Source organism: Desmodus rotundus, chromosome 2 (genome assembly GCF_022682495.2).
Source record: "Desmodus rotundus isolate HL8 chromosome 2, HLdesRot8A.1, whole genome shotgun sequence".
NCBI classification, from domain to species: Eukaryota; Metazoa; Chordata; class Mammalia; order Chiroptera; family Phyllostomidae; genus Desmodus; species Desmodus rotundus.
In genome coordinates, this window is record NC_071388.1 from 159,830,072 (window position 1) to 159,856,757 (window position 26,686).

At 41.2% G+C, this 26,686-nt stretch overlaps 1 protein-coding gene across 9 annotated transcripts in view; it reads left to right on the forward strand.

Annotated features, from left to right (window-relative positions):
• RAPGEF4 (Rap guanine nucleotide exchange factor 4) overlaps nucleotides 1-26,686 on the forward strand; it is a 278,213-nt gene that overhangs the window by 150,708 nt on the left and 100,819 nt on the right. For 7 of the 9 annotated variants that reach the window (XM_024561474.3, XM_024561475.3, XM_045196251.3 and 4 more), the window contains 2 exons: nucleotides 3,191-3,263; nucleotides 6,947-6,966. In XM_024561474.3, the coding sequence (XP_024417242.2) occupies nucleotides 3,191-3,263; nucleotides 6,947-6,966 (93 nt within the window). Of the gene's footprint in view, nucleotides 1-3,190; nucleotides 3,264-6,946; nucleotides 6,967-14,278; nucleotides 14,578-26,686 lie in introns of those variants that run through there. The other 2 variants (XM_045196254.3, XM_024561477.4) reach the window with 1 other exon arrangement.

A 26,686-nucleotide genomic window follows, 5' to 3' on the forward strand; every position in this document is an offset into this window, starting at 1 on the left:
TCTTTATGGACATTCACACACACACATCTTTTATCTCCACAAAATGGTAGCATACTCTATACACAGTGCTACAGTTTGCTTTTCAAAAATTTAACAATATACCATGGAGATCATTCCATATTGGCACAGGTAGTGGGGCTTCATTCTTTTTCATGGCTGTATAATATTCCACCATCATCTATCAGGAAATACCCCATCTTCATCCTCTCTGGAAGTAGCCTAGATGACACCTACTAATACTTTGTGGACATTTGGGTTATTTCATGTTTGTTTTGTTGTTTTGTTTGCCATTACAAACAGATAGGTATGTTTGCATACATATTCAGGTATTTTGGGGGCCTCTACTGTCTTTTAAAGGAGGTTCCTTGCTCAAAGGAAATATACATTTTAAAGTGTGATTGATACTTCCAAATCGCCTTCCACTGAGGCTGTATCATTTTATACTCCAATGAGCCACACGTGAGAGAACCTGTCTTCCCCACTCTCACTAATAATGTGTCAGTAAACTTTTTGAAACTTCTCCAAATCTGATGGGTAAAATGTGATATTGCAGTATCATTTTAATGTGCTTTCTTGTCATGAGTGAGGGTCACCCTCTTTTCATTTGATCTATAATTTTATAGACTGCTTTTTAACTGGTACTTGGAAGATGAGCTGCTGCCTAAAGATCAAAATATGCAAATAATTTAGAAATGCCAATTTCCTGATACAGGTTTCATTGCAGTTAGCTGTGTTTACCCTAATTATCATAGGGTGCACTGCAGGGCACCACCTAAGAAATCAGTTTTCCTGCTTTAGTGAGTGTTTATTGAAAATGCCCTGTCACTTTTAGAAGGTGGAGTTTTTTTATTTATAGGCATAAATATTTCAATTCTGGTTTTGCAATCTCTATTATACGAAAAGTTGTTATATGGAAACCAATGTTGTCTTATTAAATATAGTACTTTTTAAATTCAATTCAATGTGACATTTACGAAACAGAAATTTGAATATTGACTAGGTATTATAGAGATGTTACATTTCTTAGTTGTGATAGTGGTATTGCGGTTTTGTTTCAGAAAAAAACAGTTCTTTTCGAGATTCATATTGAAATATTAATGGATTAAATAATGTATCTGGGATTTGCTTCAAAATAACTCTGGAAGGGGCAAGTGATAGGAGTATATATGAAATGACACTGGTCACGAGTTAATAATTATTGATCCTGGATGTTAGTTATGTGGTATTCTGTCTGTTTTTACATATATTTGAAATTTGCCATAAAAATTCTGAAGTTCAACAGATGAGTGTTAACTTTGTGTTACCTGCAAGCCATAGTGCTCTGTGATATGGGAAACACACACTTCACAAGTGCAAGGGGCCTCGTCAGCTTGTTCTCTGCAGTGAGCCCTGTGCCTAGGACACTGTCTGCACATAGTAGGTCCTCACTGTGTCCTGAGCTCCAGCCTGTGCTCTGGCTCCCAGAGGACTGCTCTAGGTTCGGTTCCCAGGAACTCCATCCCTGATGATGGGCTATTGAGCGAGCAACAGACCAAGTGCTATGGAGCTGAAGGCAGGTGAAGTCCCATCCACTCAGGGGTCAGGACGGTGCTTCCACGGAGTTTCTGGGAACTGACATGGGGGTTCCAGAGATAAAGAACATCCTCTGCATCCAAAACATTTCTAAGCAAAGCAAAATTCCTCCTTTAATTTAACACGGACGATTTCTCTTAGGAGCCTGGTAGGAAGTTGCTAACAGTGAGAGTAATAGCTCAAAAGGCTGTAGGGGTCACAGAAGCTTCTTAGAACATACCCCCATCCCCGACTCCTCTCTTTGAGCCTGTTTTGTTCTGAGTTCAGCACGATACCATGCCGAGCAGTGTGTTTAATCAGTGCTCTCTGGTGAGGAGGAAGAGTAGATGGTGTCATAAGAAAGAAGAGAATCAGAATGGGGAAGTTATCAAAGGAAAGGTCCAGAATTCAGGGTGGTAGATTGGTCCTGTGGGTTTGTTTGACTGATTAGTTAGCTCAGAGGCAGAGAAACTCATGACTTTGAATGTTTGCATGCAGGTGCTGGGATAGTCGCCTCAGAATGAGAGCACAAATGGATTTAAAAAATAAAAGCTAGTCACATCTTGACTGGAATGGAAGAAGGCTTTTCTGAGAAGTTCAATGTTACATTACAAACACCATTCAAATATACCAAATGGGCCAGGTGGTTGCTCGAATATTGCGCGTTGCCAGCTGCCCATTGCTACAGATGAAGCCTTTTCTGCTGACGTCTGTGTAACCCACACGCACATTATACAGTGCTGACTCTTTTGATGTTGCCTAATGTCTGTGTGCCACCGTAATTACAGACCATAAATATACATGACACCGTGCAGTACATGAAATTGCCCAGCTTTCATTCTGGGAGGGGAGGAGGCTGTATTATTACCTGACAAGAGAGGATGCCTAATAGGCATTTTTCATTCTTCCTAAATGCCACTCCTCTCTCATAGGATGCTCTAGATTGCTTTATGCTCACCAAGCCTTGTACCTTCAAAACAGCACAGACTTCGAGGGCTAGTACATGTCGCTGAGCCCCAGGTTTTAAAATATGACTGGACCCAAAATCAGGGGGACATAATTCAGGGGAATCCAGACACTACTAAATGAAGCCAAACTCTTCTATTTTACAATGTACCAACAGTGCCTTGGAGGTCACAAACGGGCAGGTGTACGACATAAAAGGAAGTAGGTAAATGGAAGCAAATCAGCTTCTTTCAAAACAGACGTTTTTTCTTTGAAAGAAATCTGATTCAGTGTCATTCACCTATTTATTTGTATCTGCAGCTGTAAAAACCAAATGTCTTTGCCCTCTACCAAAACCTGAGCATGTGTTTGCAGGAGTGGGGAGCAGGGCAGGAGATGGAGGGAGGGCGAAAGCCCACACAATTCGGTTAATCAGTCACAACTACCTAAATGAACGGGCTGAGACGGAGGCCCCTCCCCGGGCAGGGGCACATTCAGCCTTGCCCGGGAAGACCTCTTTAGAACACAGTATCTTCATTGTAGGCCACGGATCCCAGACAGCGTTTCAAGGCTCTATAAATGCAAGACTCAGATGCTTCCTGATGACCAAGGTTTCTGCTTTTGAATGCGTAAATAAATGAGTGCTCCACGTGAATAAATATCTATGTATTGAGTTTACAATCTTGTCTTTCAGAAATACCGACAGTACATGGCAGGACTTCTGGCTCCTCCTTATGGTGTTATGGAAACGGGCTCTAACAATGACAGTAAGTGAAAAATGTGAACATTTGTATCTAAAAATATGTCGTGCCGTGTGTGTTTTCATGTGACAAAAATATGTCCTACACCAGCTCGACAGATTAAGTTTCCAGACTCTTTTGTGGATAAACAGACCTGCCAGCCCACGTGGGTTATTTTACAAAATGTTCTTATAGTATTATTTTATGGCTTTAGCCGATGCTCTACTGCTGGCACTTTAGCATACTTAGAATACCTTCTCAGAATCTCTTCATTTTATTGCAAAGTCCAGTATTGTTGCTGTGCTCTTTTAAAATGGGATTCACGAACTGTTTGTCCCGGTCACTTGTGCATACCTGAGAGCCCCACCCTCCTGCTCCTTTTGATGTTATTGATCGAAGAGAAGCAGTGTGAATCATTATTCTTCTTAAATCACAGCCCCTCCAAACTGCAGGCCTTTTTTAAGAGTCCAGTCTCTGTCTGATCATAAAAGAAAGGAAGTTTTTCTCTGTGATACGCTTGTCTAGTGGGCGCCCACCAGACTCTGAGAATTCCTGTGTCCCGACTGTGTTCATCTGTTTGTGCCCATCAGAGGCATCTGTTCAGCCCTCCTTATCGTCGCTAGGAGATGCTCATTGCGCCTCTAAGCCCCTTTATTTGGCTCTTGCATGGTTACATGTGACAAGGTACCAAGTACTGGGGTTTTTGAGGCTGTAGTACTTCAAGTAGACCCAGTGCCGGAGGCCAGCCCTTCCACTCCAAGCATCTTCAGAGTCCAAGAGTCACCCTTCAAATCCTCTTCCTCACACCTTGAATCCTCACTCTTAATCCTAGACTTGTCACTCTCTACAGGCGATTCTCCTCCCTGCTTGCTCAAGACCTAAGTGAGCTTCCTCATTTTTCCTTCACCACCGGTTCACAGTTTCTATGCAGCCTCTGCCCTCTCCTTCTGTTGCTCCTCTGTCCTGGGAGAGAAGGGCAGGCCTTTCTTTCCTTTCCTTTGCTTCCCTGTTTTGATTTTTCTCTCCTGGCTGATCTAGGGATGACTGGCTCATGACAAGTACCCGAGTTGCAATCCCAGCTGTGCTGTCTCCTCGCTGTGTGACCTTGGGCAAGGCACTTAGCCTCTCTGTGCCTCAGTTTCTTCACAGGGCTATTGTGAGTATTAAATGAAGCAAAACACATCAGGTGCATTTGGAAGAGTTCCAAGCATATAATTAGCATCCACATGATGTCAGCTATTATTCCTCCCCACCAGCCACTATTTAACCCCTCCAAGTCTGTCTTCTGCCCCATACTTCATGATTCAAACCGCTCTGCAGCTTCCCAATCTCTCCAACGTTGAGTAAGACTTTTCATGCCAACACTCCGTTCTCCTGTGGCGTCAGTCTCCACTGCATTATCCTGGTTTTCTTGTATCTCTCTGGTTATTTGAGTGTTTGTCTCTTTTATAGATACTTCTTCTTTTCATTTAAAAGTTTAGGTATAACCCAAGAGTCTAGCCTTCGCTGTTTTTCTCTATACTTCCCCCTGACCATTGCATCCTTTTTTGCAATTGATATAAATACTTCCCCAGCCAATACCTCTGATTCCTCCAAAGGGCAGCCTAGCTTTCCGAATGACTGCTGGTTCTCTTTCCATCCAGACGTTCTGCTGGCTTCCTAAACTCAAAATGTCAGTAACGGAACATATCCTGGTTCCCACAAAACCGATCCTTCCTCCGAAGGTGCATTTTCATTGATAACTCCACCGTTCTTCTGCACGTACCAGGCTGTAAACCCCACTCAGTTTGGAGCCCTCCTTTCTCTTACCTCCACCACTGAGGTGCGTCACTTGTCCATCCCTTGCTCCTTCGCTCATTGTGTTCACGTTCTGTCATCTCTGCTCCCTCCGCAGCCACCTGGCGGGAGGCCTCACCACTCTTGACCTGAGGGCAGAAATGGCTTAGCTGGCTCTGAGTCCTCCGTGTTTCACTCTCGGTCGGCCCCACTCTGGCTTATACAGAAGTTCTTTTTATTTACTTTCTGTTGTGAAAAATTTCAAACATGCAGAATGATACAGTTAACACCTATGTTTTCATCATTTCAACTTAATTAATGTTTTAATATTTAAATAGGATTTGCTTATTAACTTAATGTATATTTTAAAATTAATATTTTGCCACATATATGTCTTTTAATTGTACATATGTATTTCAAACTAAGTACTTTAACAGGTATTTTTTAAAATAAAAACTTTTCCATATATAACCATACACTATTATCATGCCTAATAGCTGGCATGATTTTCCTTAATAACACCCACTATCTAGTCCGTATTTAGATTTCCCCAGCTGAATATCTTTATAGCTCATTGCTCAAACTGGACCTCAGTCAAGGACCATGACATTGAATCTTGTTTTTATGTCTTAAATGTCTTTTAATTATGAACAGTCCCTTTCCATCCTTTTCCTGGTTATAATCTCTCTGTTACTCAAAACCATTTAATAATTGTCCATCCCTTGCCATGGAAGGTGAACTCCAAGATGGCTAATGCCTTAGCCCAACTTTCAAGTTCCTGCATGACCCCAGATCTCCTGTTCAGTATTATTTCTCTACAGGGACCCTAATGTACAGCCACTCGGTTTTGGTGATTTGTGCAACTCTGTAGTTGTCTTATCAAAACTCCTAGAAAGTAAACTTCCATTATACCCCTGTATCTCCTCTTTCAATCGACTTCAGTCCTTTCCAATGGTGGTTGGGTGAATGGGTGGGGGGGTGGGTGGAGTCAAGATGAGTTTCAGAGTGCGGACATTAGGCTGCCCTCACTGCTTCTGACGGAGCTGGGAAGCGGTGGCGAACTGCCCCTTAGTACTCTCTGTTTGTATCCTGGTGCTCTCCCAGTCTGGGAGCCAAAGTTTGATTAGGGAATGTTTCCAAATAGTTTCTTTCATTCTTATCTCTCCTGTGTGCTGTACCGCTGCCCATTAGGATAGGTGCTCAGTTCTTTTAATGCCAATATTGTAAATCAGTATAGTCCCATATGACCACCCTTACCCGCCACGTCTGTCAGACAGCAGCCCCAGAGGAAGTGCAAAGGACCGGGCCCTGCCTGTAGTAGATGCTCATGAAATGTTTGCGAAAGGATGAACAATGAGTGAATGGATGAACATTTAACCTTTTTTGCTCAGACAACTGAGATATCCCTGGACACAGCCACTGCCCAGCTCAGACCTGACTTGGAGGCAGCAGGAGTTTGCTTTGCCCCAAATGGAAGGTGTGTCCTGGTGGGTTTAATGTGCAACCTGCCCCTAGGTTCAAATCCCTGGAGCAGTGTGAGGTGGTTTGAAGTATAAAAACACAAATGTGCCACTTACACTTGATGTGTCTGTCTAAAATTTCAAGCGCTCTGGCGCCAAAGACAGAGGAATTAGTTGCTCACATGGCGTAAACACGTCAGGGGTAAATTTTTACCTCTGGGAAAGTGAAGCGTGTGGTAGGAAAGCAAAATCAGCAGGAGATTTCGTTGTCTAGCACACCGCCCTGCTCCTGGTTCATCGATCTATGTATGTTAGACTTTGAAAGGTGCTGCTGTTTTTCAAAGCAGCATCATGTAGGTTTGTTTTTTTTTTAACACCAAATTTTATTTGGTTTGATTCAGCAAAGGATTTCAGCTCCATTTTACAGGGCGATCTTATAATTCATTCTCTCTCTCTCTTTTTGCTCTGTTCTAGGGATTCCTGACAAGGAGAACGTGAGTAGCTACTCTCTCTGCCTAGCTTCTAAAAACTGTCAAAAGGTAAAAAATAACCATGGTAACCTTGCCAGCAGAGAGCTCTTTATCCACATTCAACAGAGCAATAAATATTTTTCTAATCTTATTCTGGCATCTTTGGTGGGTCACTTTGAAGAATAAAGGGGAGGAGGCCGATTGCTCTGACATAGTCATCACATGTCCTTGACATTAATTGGTCTGAAGAAAGGTTATTGTAGAGACAAACGGTGCAAGTGCTAGTGTTTTCTTTCTCCCATGATGCATACGTAGCAGTACAACAAATCATTAGTTTAAGAGCCTATAGAAAACATGTTGCTTTTCCTTAGTAGCAATACAAAAACATGAAATTCCGGGGCAGATGATGAATTTACCTAATTGTACACTAAAGTCATATTTCTCTTTGGAAGCCAAAAAACAAATAATTGCCGTAGTTGTTTAGGGAAAGCAGGGGAGAGAGTGGAAGGTGTAGGACAAACCTCTCCTAAGAAACAGCACCAAGCGTGCATCTAAGGATGGAAGTGGTGCGGTGTCATTGTCTCTGCGTGTAAATAATAATGATGATTTCATTATATGAACTGGAATCTAAATTTAGACAACAACATGGAAGGGTTACTGATGGAAGCAGGCAGTGGTTCGTCTGAAGCCATGCTCGGTGGCTCTCAGATATGTCACCTTGCCATTGTGCTCCTTGGTCGCTATACCCAAGCGGCAATGTTACAGAATTATCGCCCTTTCCTCCCCCTGCTCTTGGTCCTGTGTCTGTGGGCTAAGACATTGTCTCAACTAAGTTGATTACTTCTGTGTTCCTTTTTTGGAGCACTGACTCTAGCTTTCTTTGGGTCCCCTGTTCCCATAATCTTGGTTTTAAAGGGCTGCATGGAGATTCAGGCCCACCCTGGTACCGCTACAAATTTGGGTTCAGGACCCAGCAATGCTGCTTCAAATGTCCCACCGAAAGTTTCCTTGGCTTGGTGCAGCAAAGGATTCTGGTTCCTCCCCGGGGGGCCTCATGCACGCTGTTTGACTTCTCTAAACATCCTTGCCTCATCTTCAAACTGCGCATGTTAGCCCTGACCACCCTAAAAGGCCATTATGCATACTGAATGAGACAGTCTGTGGAAAACCTAGAGATGTTACAATAGAGCTCAGTAAATGTTAGGACTATTATTATAATTATTTTTTCAAGCCTCCTATCATTTTCTAGCTCTTGTTCCTTCTCTGAAAATGCCCTGCCCTTTATAAAGTACCTTTTTTTTGGCCTTTATGGCTGTCCTTAGAGTGCCTTTCTTCAGTGAACCTGAGGTGCATGGCGAGTCAAAGCTGTAGCCTTTAGAGCCTGAGGTAACAATCTCCTCCTGCCACCATTTTGGACACGCATGTCCCAGAGACACCGCAACAAAAATGCCCCCGCCGCCAGCCAAGTCAAGATGATGAACACGCCTGCTGCCTCCACCTCTAGGGGCTCTCAGTGATGCTGAGAAAGCACAGAATGGCCAACCCCAAGGAGGTCTCAGATGCTCTGAGCTTCAAAAGGAAGCCCTGTTTCTCTTCTGCCCCCAGGCCACCTTTAGGACGGACCTCCCTGAAGTGGGACGGCTCTAAGCGGGAAGTCTACCAGCTGTCATCATGTAGCGTTTTGTTACGTATTTGTGACAAGATAGGAATTTGATGTTTGCGGGAAGTTAGAAAGGACGCTGTGCGGGCTGGCCAGGCTGTCTCCCCCGTGCTAGTTGTGGTGCCGCTCACTTGCTTTTGTCTGGGTCGTTCCACGTCAACTTCTCTGGCAGATGGAAAAGCACACGTTTTCTCTGTCGGCACATAGAGTGGATGTAACGTCACCCTGTGCTCTTAGGAAACCTCTCCGTCGCCATCAAAGTAAAGCAAAGGAGATGAAAGACATTGGTGAGCAGAGCTGAGGCTCTAGAAAGATAAAGAGAAGCCCAAGATCCTTAAAGTGGTGTTAATTGAAGTGTTTCCTTTGTAACAGACAAGTTGTGTTGTGATGGTTCCTTTAATCCCTTACCTTCTGTGACTACACGCTGGGCCATGTTATGTTCCCTTTGTGTTTCTAAACAGAATAATATGCCTGCGACTGAAATGAAAGCACTTAGACTATGGCTTCAGTGTCCAAACAGAGTCTTTGTGGAAAGAATATGTTCTCCTTTCCAGGTCCTACTCTTGATTTTGTTTAACTTTTAATCAAATATGCAGACGTCAGCAAGTGGTGTTTGTACCTGCCTTGCCAGCTGTATTTTATTTCCAGACCCAGGCTTACCTTGCATAGAAAGAACTTTCTTTTCATAAGTTGCACTTTTGTAGAAACAGATGGGCTGGCAGTTAACTTGCTGGGTTACTTTGTTTACTACTTGCTGTAGTTGATAGGGGCAGTACGTAACTCTAAGTACCACAGGATAGTGGAACCTCTAAAATAATTGATAACTACCTCAGAAAAATGGCCACTGAGCCAATAAAATAAATAGACTATTTTGGTAGGGTTGTGATTGTTTGCAGCTATTGAGTTTATAAAGAAATTCTTCTCTTCAATCTGTTTAAGTTGTATTTTTCCGTCTTTATGTGCCATATCTGACTGACCATGTTTTACACAGAAGCTAAAAAAAAAATCACAATTAAAAGAGAGCTTTATAGTCGAATATTACAGTTGCCCTTTGAAGGAATGAGCTTGTCTATAATTTTTTGCTGTTTATGTAGGTTGTGTTGTTTACTGTGCTGTATCCTCCTGAGAGGCAACTGCTATGGAGTTTTGTAATCTTAGAAGTTCATACTTTTCTTCCTGAGTGTGCAAGAAGCCAGAAAATAGACTCAGGAAGAGATTACAGAATAATTCCATTTCCTGACTTATAAACATCTTGTTTCCAGAAAGATCATTTGAGGTCTTCATTTTTTAAGACAGTTATAGTATTGAGAGCATCACTAGCAAGCTTCTCGCTAAATAGGAAGGCGTACTTTGCCGGTAGAAAGCACTATCGATGCAGAGGTCGAAGGTTTCCCAAGCACTAGAACTGATGCCAGCTATTAATAACGGGCAAGCTCCGGAGTCTTATAAAACTATTGGTAGGTCTCATTTTCAGAAGGTGACAAAGTTCCTCAAACTTTAAAAATCATGTGTCATTTGCATGAAGAACAAATTTCAGGAATTATTATAAAGACAGAAGGTTTTACATGGCAAATGGTCAGGAAATAATCTACATAATTTGTGAAAATTCTCATTAAGGAGAGAGAGAATAATAGAATAATAATAAGCAAGTAACTATTAGGGTTAAAAGGCTAGGAATTTTAGGAATTTTTAGGGACTATAATAACATTTATCTCTGTTGCTGCTCGTTTTCAAGTTTAGAGAAAACAAATTAGAATGTTTTCCATCAATTAAATAGCAATATCTTATATTACCATGTTAGATTGGCTGTGATTCTGGGCCAGTCATAGGGAGGTGTGTATCCTGATACAAACTTAAAATGTAAAAAACTTAGACAATCCCATAAAACCCAGTAAAACCTTCACCTTCACCTTTAGAACACCTACTGGATTCAAACAAACAGTTTTCTGCAGAACACAGACGTTTTTAAAATCCTGCTTTAAAATATGACTGATGCAAGTCCAGAGCTTAACAAAGCATCTTGGCCAGAGCTCCCGGGCTTGCCCAGCATCCCTTTCCCCTGTTTGTGGGTGAGAACGGTTTCACTGGTGCTAACACCACCCTGAAACAACACAGATGCCACGGGCTGAGGGTGCATACCAGCCAGTGCTGAAGACTTGGAGAATACTGAGCCTGCTCCTCTTGATTTTGAAGGACAGATTGCCTGTCGCCCAAGTGAAGGTTAGAGTGAGGGCTTTGCTGGCCCTGGTCTACGCGATGTCTAGTGTGTAAATACTCCTTTCTTCAGTGGGCCGGTTGGAATGCGTAGCTCAGTGCCCCAGGACGCACCCTGTTTGCCCCACCCCCTGGAGAACACCCATGAGTTAATGTCGACAGGGCCAAGGACAGCCTGAGCTCTCTGAGGACGTGTTTGTTTTGGTGTTTGTGAGTTATGGGTTATATGGGGCAGAATGCCCTTGCTGAATTTCTTTCTGCTTTCTGTTCCATCTGTTGTGAAAGCTGACCGTACCGCCTCTCTCCTTCTCTCTAGCTTCTGCAGTGGTAGATGGAGCGAATTTCTAAGCTAATGGGTAGTTATCCTTCAGCTGAGTAGTAAATAGTAAATGCAGGTAACACTCGAACAACCTGGTCTCCGGTTGCCAATTAGACCGTGTGCTTGTTGCCGCTAAATGTTCTCGGTCATGTTCACTGCACCTGCTTTCGGGGAGTCTGCCCGTCAAAGGGCACATATTGGGTGATAGTGGGGTGGTGCCTTGTTAATATATTTTAGAATTATGTCTATAATACTTTGAATTAATTTGGTGATTGTTTTAATGTTCCATTTTGGTTCCTTTACGTTTTAAAATTTTCTTTTATGACACAGAACTTCTTAATGGCGCTGCTGGGCTAATAGTTTACTCCGGTTGTCACTGACGGTTCTCTGGGATTGCTTTGCATATATTCTCTCCTTCTTTTCTGTAGTCAGAATTTGACGTGGCCAGGACAACAGAGAGAACCTGAATAGCATTTAATTGTTAGACATCGTCATAATCAAAGAGACGAGATTCCCTGTCTCTCTAGCCTCAGCTTCTCCTGGCTGTCACTTTAAAAACTAGCACAGCCTTGAGGTGAGCCTGCTCAGAATCAGCTCGCTGCCAAGAATCAGTCCCACCATCAGCAAGGACGAGGAACATGAATGACATCATGGTGATAATAAGGTGCTCTCCTGCTGAGTCTGAAGGTATGGGAGAGTATTCCTGTCTTCAGAAACATTTCTTCCTGTGCTACAGGCAAATCATGCTCATCACCAGTAACTCTGGGCCACGGGCACATTATCTCAACTGATGGTGAGAGTAAAATAATATAGTATTTATGTTTGATGAATTCGAATTTTTATTGCTCCTGTTTTGAGAAATTGAGACCAAATTATTTGCAAACTATGTCTTGTTTTTAGGAGAGAAAATTGTAGTGTTCTCAGATTGGATAAATTAATCTAGTGATTACATGTCATGTAGGATTTGGATTCTTTTATAGTAACAATTCTGTGTCAGACAGGCTCCCCTGAGTCCGTAGACATTAAAATATCCTGCGGTCACTCTCTACCTTTAGGTAAAATTACATGGAAGAGAGCGAGATGGTAGGTACACGTATCCATGTGCGTACCCTTACATACACATTTGGCATATAGACACACACATGTGTATGACTATGTAACTATAGTCAACTATTTTCATCCCTAAAATTTTCGGGAAAGGAAATTGTAAAACTACCATTAATAATATGATCTGGCATTCTTATTGCCAGTTTTCATAAATGCTTAAGTTCTCTTCACTTCAACTTAGTTTTATTTTCCAAAGAACAATTTGGAAAAACCCATAGAATATGCCACCTATTCGCTCAGGAACCTTTCATCTATCACATGTGTGTTGATGCATCACAGGCTCCCCGGGGGGCTAAGAAAATAAGATATAGTGCCTTCAGGAAGTTGCAGTAACAGGTGGAGGAACACGTGTGCACATAAAAGCACACTGAGGCGTCATGGGCACACGTGGGCAGAGAGTGTGGCATGAGGACATACATGGCCTTAGCTCTTCAGGCTTGAGTTGAAGTCCAGCTCTGCCACTTACGACTTATGTGAAGGTGGACAAGTTAGTTCACCTCCTTAGTCGTTTGCTCATCTGTAGAGAAGAGTAACAGTGCTGTCCCACCGCAGGGCGCTTGCGGGAGGATTAGTGAAAGGCATCGCACCGAGTGCTTAGCCAGCGCTGCAGCCCACTGTGCGCTCTCAGGAGATGCATGGAGGTCCGTGTGACTCCCAGGGGGATGGGCAGGGGCTCAGAGCAGGCCTCACAGAGGAGGAAATGCCTGCGTGTGTGCTTGGTGAAAAGTAGAAGTTATCCAGGAGAACAGGAAAGGAGAACATTGCATGAACAAAGGAACAGAGTTCCAGAGCTTCTTGAGGCTAATCTCATCAGATCTAAATTCAAAAACTGTTTATTATTTTGGACACTCTACTTTCTAGAATACCTTTCAAAGTCATAAAAATCTGCTTCCAAGCTTCAGGCATTTCCGGGTCTCAACAAGTCAACGTATTTTACCCCGTAAAGCCTGATCTGTTTTGAATGTAGAGGGGGGATTAGCTTGAATTTCCCCTATTTGCACCTCACGGTATCATGTCTTCTTTCTAGAAATGGTAGATCTAGACGGCCGACGCCTAAGAAGCCTGTCGTTCGCTCTGAGCCCCAGCTAGTTTCCTCCCGTAACTGAGCAGCCAGTGCCCCTTTGTCCCTGTGTTCCCCTTTTTGTTCCCCTTCTCCCGAATGAACCACTCAGCTCAGCTTTCTATTGAATCCCGCCCTCCTTCACCTTTTCCATTTGTCAAGGACGTTTTAAATTTCATCCCAGCTCTCCTGCATGCCAGCCACCCCCCACCCAATTGGAGGTCATTATCAAATTTAATAAGAATGCTTTTGATTCCATGTTCAAGGCATTAATCAGCATGTTAAATCTAGCAACATCCAGCAGATGACCTAACTCTGTGGAATTTAATTTGTTTGCACTAATTGATTTGTATACGTGATAAAATTACCCCATCCAGAGATGCAGAAGAAACTTGGGAAAGCATACCATGAGAATGCTGGGTAAATAACAAGGACTAAGTCATTACATTCACTTCTGTCGTGCTTTTCAATCACTTGTAATTTGGAAGAAAAGGAAGGCAGTAATTTTCTTTCTATCTCAGGAGGCATTAGTATGACGGATCTTAATTCTCATTCATTTTTATAGTCTGTGTTCCCAGAAATGCATCAGTTTCTGTCCCTGGCACTTAATAGCCAATGACACTGTACAAGTCACCTCCATGAGCTTCAGTTTTCTCATCGGTAAAAAGGTGATTCCCAAACTAGCACAGTACAGGGAGTGCTGGGGGATCAATTAACATCAAGTGTGGGGAAAATTCTAAAATTTGACACTACTTAAAAAAAATTATATTAAGTTCCCTGGAGCTTAAATATAAATAAGATCACACCCTTGTCATAGCCTAAACCCAAGGACATTTTTCTGGCCTGGGGGGATCACTGAGGTTGGCCAGTGGGTCCTAGTTTCTTCGGAGATTTGGGAGGGAGGCAGGGGGTGCTTTATAAAGGTGCTTCTCTTGCATCCTGTGTTAAGACTTGGTCCAGTTCGGAGTTCTGGGAAGAATTTAGGATGCCAAATGGAAAGCCATTCATCTTAATGTCTATATTAATTTGGCTCAGCCAAGAGAAGGAAAAATCCCCAAGTCACACCAAGTGCTTACTGGGTGCTGTAATTTGATAACCCAATCCCAAACAAAGTGAGGAAACCACACCCGAAGTCGACTGTGCGGAGGGACCAGGAGAGAGAGTCAGAGCAGGAACATGAAGATATGCTGGAGAAGGCACCTGGCTTGTTTGGGGGCCCAGCAGAGTATCATGGATGCTATCACAGCAGTTTGCCCTGGACCTTCTAGTTTTAGGGTATGTGAGGATTTTTATATTACGTTTACTTCTCTGGAAAGCGTGAACGCATTGCAGTGTACAACTCTCTAGTAAAGGAATTTATAACAAATGTAAAAGTGGCTCTGTCATTCAACCAGATATTCTTTTAAATGATTCAAGCAGGTAATGGTCTCTCCCCCACCTACCCCAAACCTCCTACTTCTTCCAGCTTTATATTTTGTGTGTATTTTCTTCCTCTCTCTTAGGTGTCTGATAGATTCAGAAAAACACTTGGGCTCCCTCTGGTGGTCATTCCAATATTTATGCATGTCTAAGCTTAAAGCTGAAGTTTTAGTTACACAAATTTTGGGGGTAAAAGTGGAAATATTAATAGTAAATATTATTTTCTTTTGTAAGATGCCTGGTAATTGGGAACCTCCAAATTGGATAAAATATCCAATTCATTTATTCATATATTCATTTATTCATTCATGTCTTCTAATCTAATGAACTGTCGATATTTGGCTTTCTGAAATGAAGAAGTATGTGGTCTGCAAGTACATAGACAGACATCTAATTCCAATCTTGTCAGATTTTCTCAAGTAGTCACTCTATTAATAAGCAAGTTTTTGTAGGATATTTCCTGTGTATTAAGCCACAGTTAGGCATGGTGGGAAAAATTTGTTACTCGCCATTTAAAAAATATATGAATTTGCTCTTTATCACTTGGCAATGTTATATTAGTTCTTTTTTCTTCTTTAAATCATAATCCCATTCTTTTTTACCCAGAGAGTTTTATTCTATTAAATTAATATTTTTGTAAGCCAGATTACTTTTTAATTGTGTCAATGTATTAGTCAATGTACAGATTTAACTACAATAGCCTAGGCCCAAACATAAGTCTCTTAAATGAAATAGAAGGTATTTTCCTTCATGTTAGCTGTCCAAATGTGAGCTGTCTAGGATTAATGTGGCACCCCGCATTGTAATGTATTTTTATGATTGAAAGTCTGTTTTTATTACCTTATTCTTACACTTTTGTCTATCAAAAATAAGTATATAAATTTAAATCTTAGCATTTTAAAATTTCTTGTGATCATAAGTCTCTAATAAATTTTTCCTTCTGAATTGAGTTATAACATTTAGTAGTATTGAGTTATAACAACTGTCAAAACAAAATAAATAGACTTCGGGCCAAGGTAAGTTTATTTCATGGAGGCATAGGTAAATACACTTTGCCTCCTTGCACAACCAAAAGAAGGACAACAACAAATTTAAAAACAAAAACACCCGTAACTGCCAGAAAATGGAACTGTATGGAAGTCTGACAACCAAGGAGTTAAAGAAGAAACACTCATTCATACTGGTAGGTGGAACAGAACTGGCAGCTGGGGCAGAGAGGACACATGGCAAGACGTTGGCTGGAGAACCTGGCAGTCCCACATTTGTGTGCGGATAAACGAAGGGGAACAACTGAGGAGTGAGACAGAAAACTGCACAACCCAGGGTTCCAGTACAGGGAAATAAAGCCCCCAAACCTCTGTCTATAAAAACCTGTGGGGGTTAAGGCAGTGGAATAAACTCCCAGCCTCATAGGAGAGTTCATTAGAGACCCACAAGGTTCCACCCACCAGGAATCAGCACCAGAAGGACCCAATTTGCTTGTGGGTAGTGGGAGAAGTGACAGAAAGCTGAGTAAGCAGCATTGTTTCCTCTTGGAGCCCTGCCCCACATACAGCATCACAGTGCAGTCAAGTGGGTTGCCCACCCAGGGAAATACCTAAGGCTCCGCCCCTTACAATGTAACAAGTGCACCAAGACAAAGAAATATGGTCCAAAAGAAAGAACAGATCGGAGCTCAAAAAAAGAGAACTAAGTGATGAAGAGATAGCCAACCTATGAGATGCAGAGTTCAAAACACTGGTAATTGGGATGCTCACAGAAATGGTTGAGTATGGCCACAAAATACAGGAAAAAGTGCAGGCTATGGAAAGTGAGTAAAGAAAAATATACAGGGAACCAACAGTGAAGGGAAGGAAACTAGGACTCAAATCAATGATTTGGACCAGAAGGAAGAAATAAACATTCAACCAGAACAGAATGAAGAAACAAGAATTCAAAAAAATGAGGATGAGGAGAGGCTTAGGAACCTCCAGGACAACTTTAAATGTTCCAACATCTGAATCATAGGGATGCCAGAAGGAGAAGAGGAAGAGGAAGAAATTGAAAAATTATTTGAACAAATAATGAAGGAGAACTTCCCTAATCTGGCAAAGGAAATAGACTTCTAAGAAGTCTAGGAAACTCAGAGAGTCCCAAAGAAGTTGGACCTAAGGAAGCACACACAAGGCACATCATAATTAAGTTACCCAAGATTGAAGATAAGTAGAGAATCTTAAAATCAGCAAGAGAAAAGGAAACAGTTACCTACAGAGGAGTTCCCATAAGCCTATCAGCTGATTTCTCAAAAGAAACCTCAGGCAACAAGGGGCTAGAAACCAGTATTCCAAGTCATGAAAGGCAAGGACCTACATCCAAGACTACTCTATCCAGCAAAGCTATCATTTAGAATGGAAGGGCAGATAAAGTGCTTCCCAGATAAGGTCAAGGTAAAGGAGTTCATCATCACCCAGCCCTTATTATATGAAATGTTAAGGGGACTTATCTGAGAAAAAGAAGATGATCAAAACTATGAACAATAAAATGACTACAAACTCACAACTATTGACAACGAACCTAAAACAAAAACACAAATAAAAACAAACTAAGCAAACAGCTAGAAAGGGAACAGGATCACAGAAATGGAGACCACATGGAGAGTTATCAGTGGGAAGGGGGCAGGGGTAGAATGGAGGAAAATGTACAGGGAATAAGAAGCATAAATGGTAGGTACAAAATAGACAGGGGGAGGTTAAGAACAGTATAGGAAATGGAGAAGCCGAAGAACTTATATGTATGACCCGTGGACATGAACTAAGGGTAAGGGGAATGCTGGTGGGAGGGAAGATGCAGAGCGGATGGGAATAACAGGAAGAAAAAAAAATGGGACAACTGTAATAGCATAATCAATAAAATATACTTTAAAAATAAATATTTTATAGATGTTATAAATAATTATTAAATATTAAAGTACATTATTATTGATAGTACATCATTGCGTGCTTTTTAAAAATGAATTTGTTATCTACACGCAATGGATATTTAACATTAATTCTATTCCTCTTCTTGGTTTTTAGGTAAGTACTAGGAAAGCCTGTTCATGTAAGTAAGCAAATGGGAATGGAAGTAGTTTTAAATAGCAATGTCACCAAATTCTTTGACTCCTACCAGCTGGTGTGGTACCTCATGGGGAGACAGAGAAGATGGTGTAGTTGCAGGGGAGGTGATGGCAAGTGTTGCATCCTGGATGGATTTGGAAAGTGGAGCTCATAGGGTTTCTAATGAATTACTGTAAGGAGAGAGAGAAGGGAGTCACGGAGCACGTCAAGGAGGGCTTGACCACGTGGAAGGATGCAGCTGCCAACAGCTACTAAAGGGAAAGCTGAGGAAAAAGTGAGTTTGGAGGTCGAGTTTGAAGGTCATTGTACCAGACAGCATCCAGGAATGAGGTGTGATTAGACTTTTGCTCTGTATCTCCTTGGTCCAGTCAGTAGTTAATGATAACAAACATTAGTGAGAGTGTTAATGAGGTTTTATGTTGGGTATTTAGACCAAGTAGCATGTGCCTGGGGCATGAATGAAATTAGAATGTGTCTGAAAGAAATAAAAATACCGAGACAAAAATCAGCAAGAATTTTATTAGGTTTGTCACCTTTCTCTGTTATATTTTGTAGATTTATGTCTGTAAGTAAATTCTATAACTGCTGATGTCATCTTTTGAATTAATTAAAGGTTGCTGCATGGAATATTTCAAATACAGATAGTAAATGAATTAAGCTAACAAAGTGTTGCTTAATAGACGCCCTTGGGGACCTAACTTAATGAATAGGTAGAGGGATATTATTTGTAACCTAACCCACAATTTATTTTTATATGAATTGGTGATTTTAAAGGCGATGGTCTTCTTGGAACAATTTGTTTTCTTAATTAGTTTAATCATTCTCTATAACTTCTTATACTACTAATAGGATAATAACCCCTCTTTTCTTAAATAAATTAACTTTTCTAGCCTAGCCACCAATTTCCAATTAATAAAGTTTGAAGGAGGGAAGTAATTTCGTAACAGGAGGGAAAAGTATCAAATTTTATTTAATCCTTTAAAAATCAACTAACGTTTCTTTCCAATTTTAGTATATGTGCTGCTGAAGCGAGAGCAAACTAACATGTCTTAAGTGCCTATTATGTGCTTGCTCTCCAGGCACATACTTTGGCTCTAGAGATACGAAGTCAAATAAAACTAATTCTTGATTTCAAAGAGCAAAGAACCTAACAGCTTAAGCAGTGTAGGAGAGATATGTACACAGATAATTATATCAGAATGTGATACTGAGAGAAATTAGAGTCAAGTGCCAAAATACCTCACACATTGTAAGAGCCACAACACTTGCACCCAAGGGATTTCTGAAAAAACAATGTTTCATTATTCACACACACCCCGACCAACATTCTCCCTCTTCGCAAGAATGCAGAGTTCCTGTGTAACTTCAGACTATGTAGGTTTCAGGTGGCGGAAACCCATATCAAGCCACCTCAAAAACAAACGAGAGTGAGTTGGGGACCACGTCAAAGGCAAACAAGAGAGTAAGCTGGGGACTCACGACCCCAGTTCTCAGGAAGAACAGTGGTGGAGCTGGCCTTCAGGTAATAGAAGAAGCCAAGGGCTCTGCTTCTTTCTACCGCTCCCAAGCCTGGAAACATGGCCACCAACAGTTTCTGGTTCTTCCATGGGAGCTACAGTTAGAAAATCTTGAGGAAGGACAGTGACTGAGCTAGTGTGGGTCATTGGTCCCTTCACCCCAGCTCTGAGCCAGTGTGGGCTCAGCTCTGAAGATGGAGAGAAGGTCTGTGCCCAGAAAAATGGGGAACAGGGAATAGGAGCTGTTCAGTACTCTTCCCCAGGGAGGCACATTTCGCTGACTGCTGAAAAATCAGCCCCCTTCCTTTGGTGTTCTCAGATAACAGCATAATGTAATCAATACCTCATTTGGGGTTAGTCTTCATCCCTTGTTTATGAAGAAGCAGGAGAGAAGCTCTTATGAGAATAATGTTGACATCACATTTTGCAATAGCTTTGATTGCAACAGGCATTGTACTTTACAAATTCCATGCATTCCATTCAATCAGAGTCCTAATTTCTTTTCCACTGTCCTCTTAACATGTACAACATGGAAATTAACCCGATTTGATCTTGTTAAGTCCTTTGAGCTACTTAGATGTAGATTCTGAACCAATAGATGAAATAAGCAATCCTATTTGTCCTAGATACAGGAATTTTTGTATCTATTTGATGTTAAGTCTTTAAAGTCTGTGAGCCACATTTACATTCGGGGAGTCACTGAAGCTTACACTGTGTGCTCTAAAGGACAGTTTATGCCACGAGTCTAAAATGAAGTCTAGCAAGACAGTGGGTTTTTAAAACAATAGTTATCTTTCCCTGGTCATAACTATAGTAGACCTTACATTGAATATTTGGGAACATAAAACTATTTTAAACATTTCCCATAAATGCCACCACCCAGAGCTCTCTGAATTTATATGTTTAGTATATAGAAACAAAATCTAGCACACTCTATGTATAGTTTCATAGCCTACATTTTTCAGTTAAGTTTTCAAAAGACTATTTTATTATTTAATATTGTCTCAGCCATTTTGGAGCATGAATTTCCCCTGCAACAATTTTCTTCAAACAGAAATATGTATCTTGTAAAAGTTAGTTTGGGCACCATCCCCTTGCCATTTTTGGAGTTATTTTTGGTTACATTGCTGTTCTTCCTTCATTTCTGACATTCTGGGTTGTCCTCTGGTATTGTTCCCGTTTCGTGTGCACTTCCTCTAGAAAGTCTTGTAAAACAGGTCTGCTGGCTACCGATTCACCTACATTTTCCTCCATCTGGGAGTGTCTTTTTTTTTTTTAACCTTCATTCCTAATGGATATTTTCGCTGGATAGAGAATTATGAGTTGGCAGCTTTAATCTTTCAGCATTTTTTATGAACCAATATTGATACATTAGAATTCAAGTTCATTGTTTATTCAGATTTCCTTCCTTTTTACATGGTGTCCTTTCCCTGTTCAAGGTTCCCATCTGTGCTATCACTTTACATTTTGCAGCCCTGTCTCCTTGGCTCCTTCGGCTCTTGTAGGACTCTCAGACTTTCCTCGTTGATGACTGACAGATTTGAGGGATACTGATTAGGTGTTTAGAAGAATTGTTCCTCAGTTGTGATTTGACTGATTTTTTTTTTCAAGATTAGACTCAGATTATGGGTTTGGGGGGGAAAACCACAGAGATAACAAACCATTTTCATCACATCATATCAAGAATACATACTGTCAGTATGATTTATCACCATTGATGTTGACCTCGGTTACCTGGTTCAGGTAGTATTTGCCAGGTTTTGCCACTGTGAGGTCATCTCCCCACTGCCTTTCCCGTACTGAACTCTGGGAGGAAGTCACTGTCGCTGCCCACACTTTAGTGGGATGTTACACTCCATCTCCTTGAGAGTGAATAGTACAGAAATTACATGGAATTCTGCATGGGAGATTTTTCTCTGCTCCCACATTTATTTATTTATTCAACCATTTATTTGTGTCAGTGTAGACTCATATGTTTTTAATTGGTACTTTGGATTACAATCCAATACTACTATGTTTGTTTTGTTGCTCAAATTGTTCCAGCTTTGGCCATTGGGAGCTCTTTCAGTTGGCTCCTGTGTTTCTTTGATATACCCCCACCATTGTATTTTGGACATGTTCTGAACTTTCCACACAACCAGATGCTCGTGTATTCCCTGTCCCCTTTGTTGCAGCCACTTTGTCGAGGGTCTTTGGTTTCTTTTATTGAAGAATGGTACTAGAAACTAAAATCCAGGTGGTAGGTGTGCTTGTCTCTACTGGGATGTTATTGCTTCTAAGCCCTTTCAGCTGAGGGAGCAAGGAAATAGGTAGAGGTATACTAACTTGAGCATAAATACGTATCTATAAATATTTGTTTCTATGTGCCTATCTATATCTATATGTAGCTAAATATTAGTTCATACTGACTTTTCTAACTCGAATCCATCACCGCGTGGATCATTGTAGCCTTTTCTCCGTGTGTGTTTTTAACTTCCCACTCCAACAGGAGGAAATTTGACTCATAACATCTGCCGTCTATGTATCTAATTCCATGTGTATGTGTGATGGTTTCAGATTGATTACCTGTACTCCGTGAAAAGTAAACTTTATCAACTAGAATAGAATGTACAGTGTGTTTGTCTTTAATCTTCAACTTTATCATTTACAAAATAAAATAATCTATGGAGACTCATTTTTGCCATGGCTAAAAAAAATAAGCACTTGATAAAATGCTTTTTTGGCTAAAACTATTATTAAGGTTTGTGAAAAATAAATGACTAGGGAAATCAGGGTAAAGTCTGTGTTTGTGGGCAGAGATCTCTCTTTATGCAACAGTCCCCCCACCTGTGGTTTTCTGTTTCCGTGGTGTTAGTCCAAAAATAGCAAATGGAAAATTCTAGAAATAAACAATTCCTAAGTTTTGAATTTTACATCATACTGAGTAGTGTGATCAAGTCTTGCTCACCCACTCTGTCCCTCCTGGGATGTGAATTGCCCCTCTGTCCAGCGTATACACGCTGTATACACTCCCGACCCGTCGGCCACTTCGCGGCCGTCTCGGTTACCAGATCGGCTGTCTCTGCGTTGCAGTGCTTGTGCTCCAGGGGCCCTTGTTTCCCTTAGTAATGCCACACTCACACACCTTTTGTTCAGTATGTTGTTAAAATTGTTCTACTTATTATTATTGTTAGTATCTTACAGTGCCTAATTTATAAATTAAACTTTGCTGTAGATGTGTATATATAGGAAAAAGCAGAATACATAGAGTCTGGTGCTTTCCATGGTTTCAGGCATCCACTGGGGTTCTTGGAAACTACCCCTCTGTGGATGAAGGGGAGCTGCTGTGTGTCCGTGGAAGCTGTATTGTGGTGATACACCATAGGAGTAAACCAGAAGGGAGGCTGGGGCCAGACTGCTTGAGTTCAGATGTTGGCTCCGACACTCCTTAGTTAAGTGACATTGAGCACGTTACTTAACTTCTCGAAAGAGTCAGGTTCACCATCTAAAAAAATGGGTCAATAGCAATAGAACCTACCCCCTCAGTTTGTCATGAGTAGCAAATGAGGGCCTGCAGATAAAGTCCACAGAGCGTGGTACCTGGCACATCACTGCATGCAACAGATACTATATTCTTTTGATTTTAAACAAGTTGATTTGCCTCATTTATATCTCTAGTAACATACTTTTAAATTCTCTTAGCCCAAACTCATACCCACCATCTCCTTTCTTCCTTTCTAACACCAAGATTTACAAACCACATTCATATTTTGTGTCAAAGGAGATAATATTTTTGCTACTTTCCTTTTTCCATCTGGTTTCCAGCCTTTATTAGCCTTCATGATTTCAGCAATTCAATTTCAGCATGCCATGCCAGCCTCTGTCCTCAGCAGTGGGGCACCGGGGGGAATACAACAGGCATCAGCCTCCCTCTTAGACCTCACGGTCTGGTGGAATGGGCAGACAACACTGTGTTGCCAAAAGGAAGTGAGTGCGGGGGCCCTAGAGCAGCCCCGTCCAGGAGAAACGGAGCATGAGCCACATATGTAACCTAAACTTTCCTAGCAGCCACATTTTACAAAGTAAAAAGAAAAAGGTAAACTAATTTGAATAATACATCTTATTTAACCTAATATATCCTACTTCAACATATAACCAATAGTAAACATTATCGCTACTATATTTTACTTTTTTTCTTGAACTTAGTTTCACATCCAGCATGTATCTCACATTTATACCTCGTTTCCAGTGCACAGTGGTCATATCCAGCTAGTGGCTGCGCTACTGGACGTTACAGCTCTGGAAGCATATACATAGAGGACCCGGCACATTTAACTGAGACTGGAAGAACGAGAAAGTCAGGAAAAGGGAGGGGAGCACGTGATCGGCAGGGGGGACAAATTGAGCAAAACCTCCAAGACAAAATGTTTGGCATACTTGAGGGACTGGAAAAACATTCCGAGCAATCGTACAAGAGGGGGAAAGGTGGAAAATGAGGCTGAAGGGGTAGGATAAGATTATGAAGAGCTTTTTAAACACTGTTAGGAAGTTTGGATTTGTTCCCAAAAGAACGGGGAGCCATCAAAAAGTTTTAAATGGAAAAGTGACATGATCAGATTGGCTCTTTAAAAACAATCACCCTTACTTCAGAGAAAGGATAAACTGCAGGGTTCATGTGCTAGAGCTGCCGTTCATCAGCTCTCTGACCTTGAGCAAGGGACGTGACGTCCCTGAGCCTCAGATTCCCCATCTGTGAAATGGGAATAAGGGGACCTTCATCGAAGTGTTGTTGGCAAGTATTCAATAAGATAATTAATATGAAGCACTCAGCACACAGCACTTAATAAGTGTTTATCTTATCCTTGTCTGAGCCTGGAATTTTTACGTGAAATGAATCCACAAACCCTCCTCCTTTCTTCCCTTTTCTGGACCTATTGTGAAGCACCCGAACAGATGAGATGAGAAAAGAACGGAACAGCTTCCCCTAGCCCACAGTCTGGAATCAGACAAGACAAGAAACCTGTTTTACTATCTTGTCCTTCACCCCAGTTTTTGTTCTTATATGTATTTGCTTTCATATCCTGAGGAAGGTTTTCTGTGACCTGTATAGTTTCAGAGTTTTCTCTGGTCTGTATGTTTATAAAGACTGCCACTGGCTCATCCTTAAAAAATGTGATAAGATTTCTGAGGTTTAAATTCCGAAAGAAAATTAGAGAGAAATAGTTCTCAGAATGGCTACTTAACATGGGAAAAAGCACCAACAGTGCCAACCAATAACAGATCAATTATTTATGGTGTTTTCAAGCATAGGGACTCACCCAGGCATTTTTCTTGAGAAATTTTGCAATAAAATATTTTAATACTAAGATTAAATCACATGGAGAGTGTTTCGCTCACTTCTGGCCAAAATATGAACATGTGAGGCTGCCCCCTTCCTTCCTTCCTGTTCCTGGGGATACACCTGCCTTCATCTGCATTCTGGAGGGACCCCATTGTGTGAAGGAATGGAACTTGGAGTTCTCAAAAATCCTTTTGGGTTTAAGTGTAAGACAGTAACATGTTAAAAGTTCAGTATTTCTTTTGAAAAGAGACTGACTTTAACATGAACCCAGCATTTCTTTCCTTTTAAGCTGCATGGAGCAGAGACGTGTGGTGTTTCCAACACCGACAGAGGTAGAGACAGAAAACGGGAAAGCAGCCGGGTGTCCTCTTACATCTTCAGTAGGTGATCGGAGTGAGTCCCTGTCACCTCATCAAGTCCCGGCTGCCTTCCCAACCCAGCCTTCCAGAATCTGGAGCCTCACGCAACTGAGGCAGATGGGAATGTGATACTTGCTGCTTTCTCTGGAAACAGCCTGTTAATCACCAAATCTTACAATGATTAATCCCAGTCCGGCTGATGGCTTTCTTCAAGGGACTGTTAGCATTTTGTTATATGCAGCCAAACATTTCTCCTTTCTCCAAGCGATGCTGTGATAATCTGTCCTGAGAGTAAGCTGTGATCTTCATCCTACTTCCCCTCCCCAAAAAATTATGTCCACTGTTTAAGTTTCTTCTTAATAAAAGAATACAATAACACCTGATTTCTTCTCATTATGCTTGCAGATGGTTCAAGTAGTTCTAAAGCCTTTCAAATTACTTTGAATAAAACAGACTGAGACCCTGAGGTAGATATGTCAGCTTTAGAAAGAGTATGCTTAGGCCCCCCTCAGCTTATTATTCCTCTAGTAATAGCAAGGTTTATAAAAATTGGTTTGTTTTCCTTCTTATGCACTCTCTAGAAACTTAGAAAAATATAGAAAGGGGAAGAAAGAAAAGTATGAGGGTAATCAAATTTTAAAAGTGTGATATATCACACTACTTACGTCTTTGGCTTTGTAAGCGAGGCAGTTTGCACAGCTAACTGAAACCGCCATCTACAGCAGGGCGACTGGATGATAAAAGAAAGAAGACTGGGTTTAGGGAGCCTGGCCTGTGAGACAGGTGTGAAATGACGTGGTATCTCCTGTGTGTGCTCCTTTCCTACCTTGTTTGCATGTTTCGTATGCTGTGGCTTTTAGGACTTTTAGGACTTTTGTTTTGATGAGCGTTGTAAAGGCTTGAAAGGCTTCTTGAAAACGTGAATAGGATTTTCCTATTCCAGGAATTTTGCATAACATAGATCAAATGCACAGTTGCTCTCAGGCTCCTGAGTCCTCAAAAGTTATCAAAGTCGTTTATTTGAATGTTCTTGTCCAATAAATGAAGTTGTATTTATTGCAGCTTTCGCCTACTAGGTTGTTGGAGGCAGGAAAAAAATATTTAAAAATTTTCGATTAATACAAATATACCTTCATGCAGAAGACTGTGCAAAAGTCAATTGAGTGCATGATTGTCAATTCAAAGTGGAGGACAAAGAACTCTTTTTTTAATGGTAATTATTTTACCTTTCCCAACTGGGAGTTACTATGCTATTAAAATAATGGCTTAGGGCATTTTGCAAAGCATGCAGTTAAAAGTTAGGAAAATGTATTTGTGTTTTCCTGTTGGAAATTTGTGTCTTAATTGATTAATTTGTTCCACATTAATATTTATTAGTCTTAATACAGAAACCAATGGCTACATCCAGGAGGCTAAAGATACACCATGTTCCCAAGGGTTTATTTTTTTTTCCTAATTTTATTGTTATTCAAGTACAGTTCTCTGCCGTTTCCCCCCACCCCAGCCTAATCCCCAGGCCTCCCCACCTCCCTCCCGTTCCCCCCTACCCCCCATTATTGTCCATGTGTCCTTTATAATTGTTCCTACAAACTCTTCACCCTTTTCCCCTGAAATTCCTGCCTCTCTCCCCTCTGGGCACTGTCGGCCTTTCCTCAATTTCGGTGTCTTTGGTTA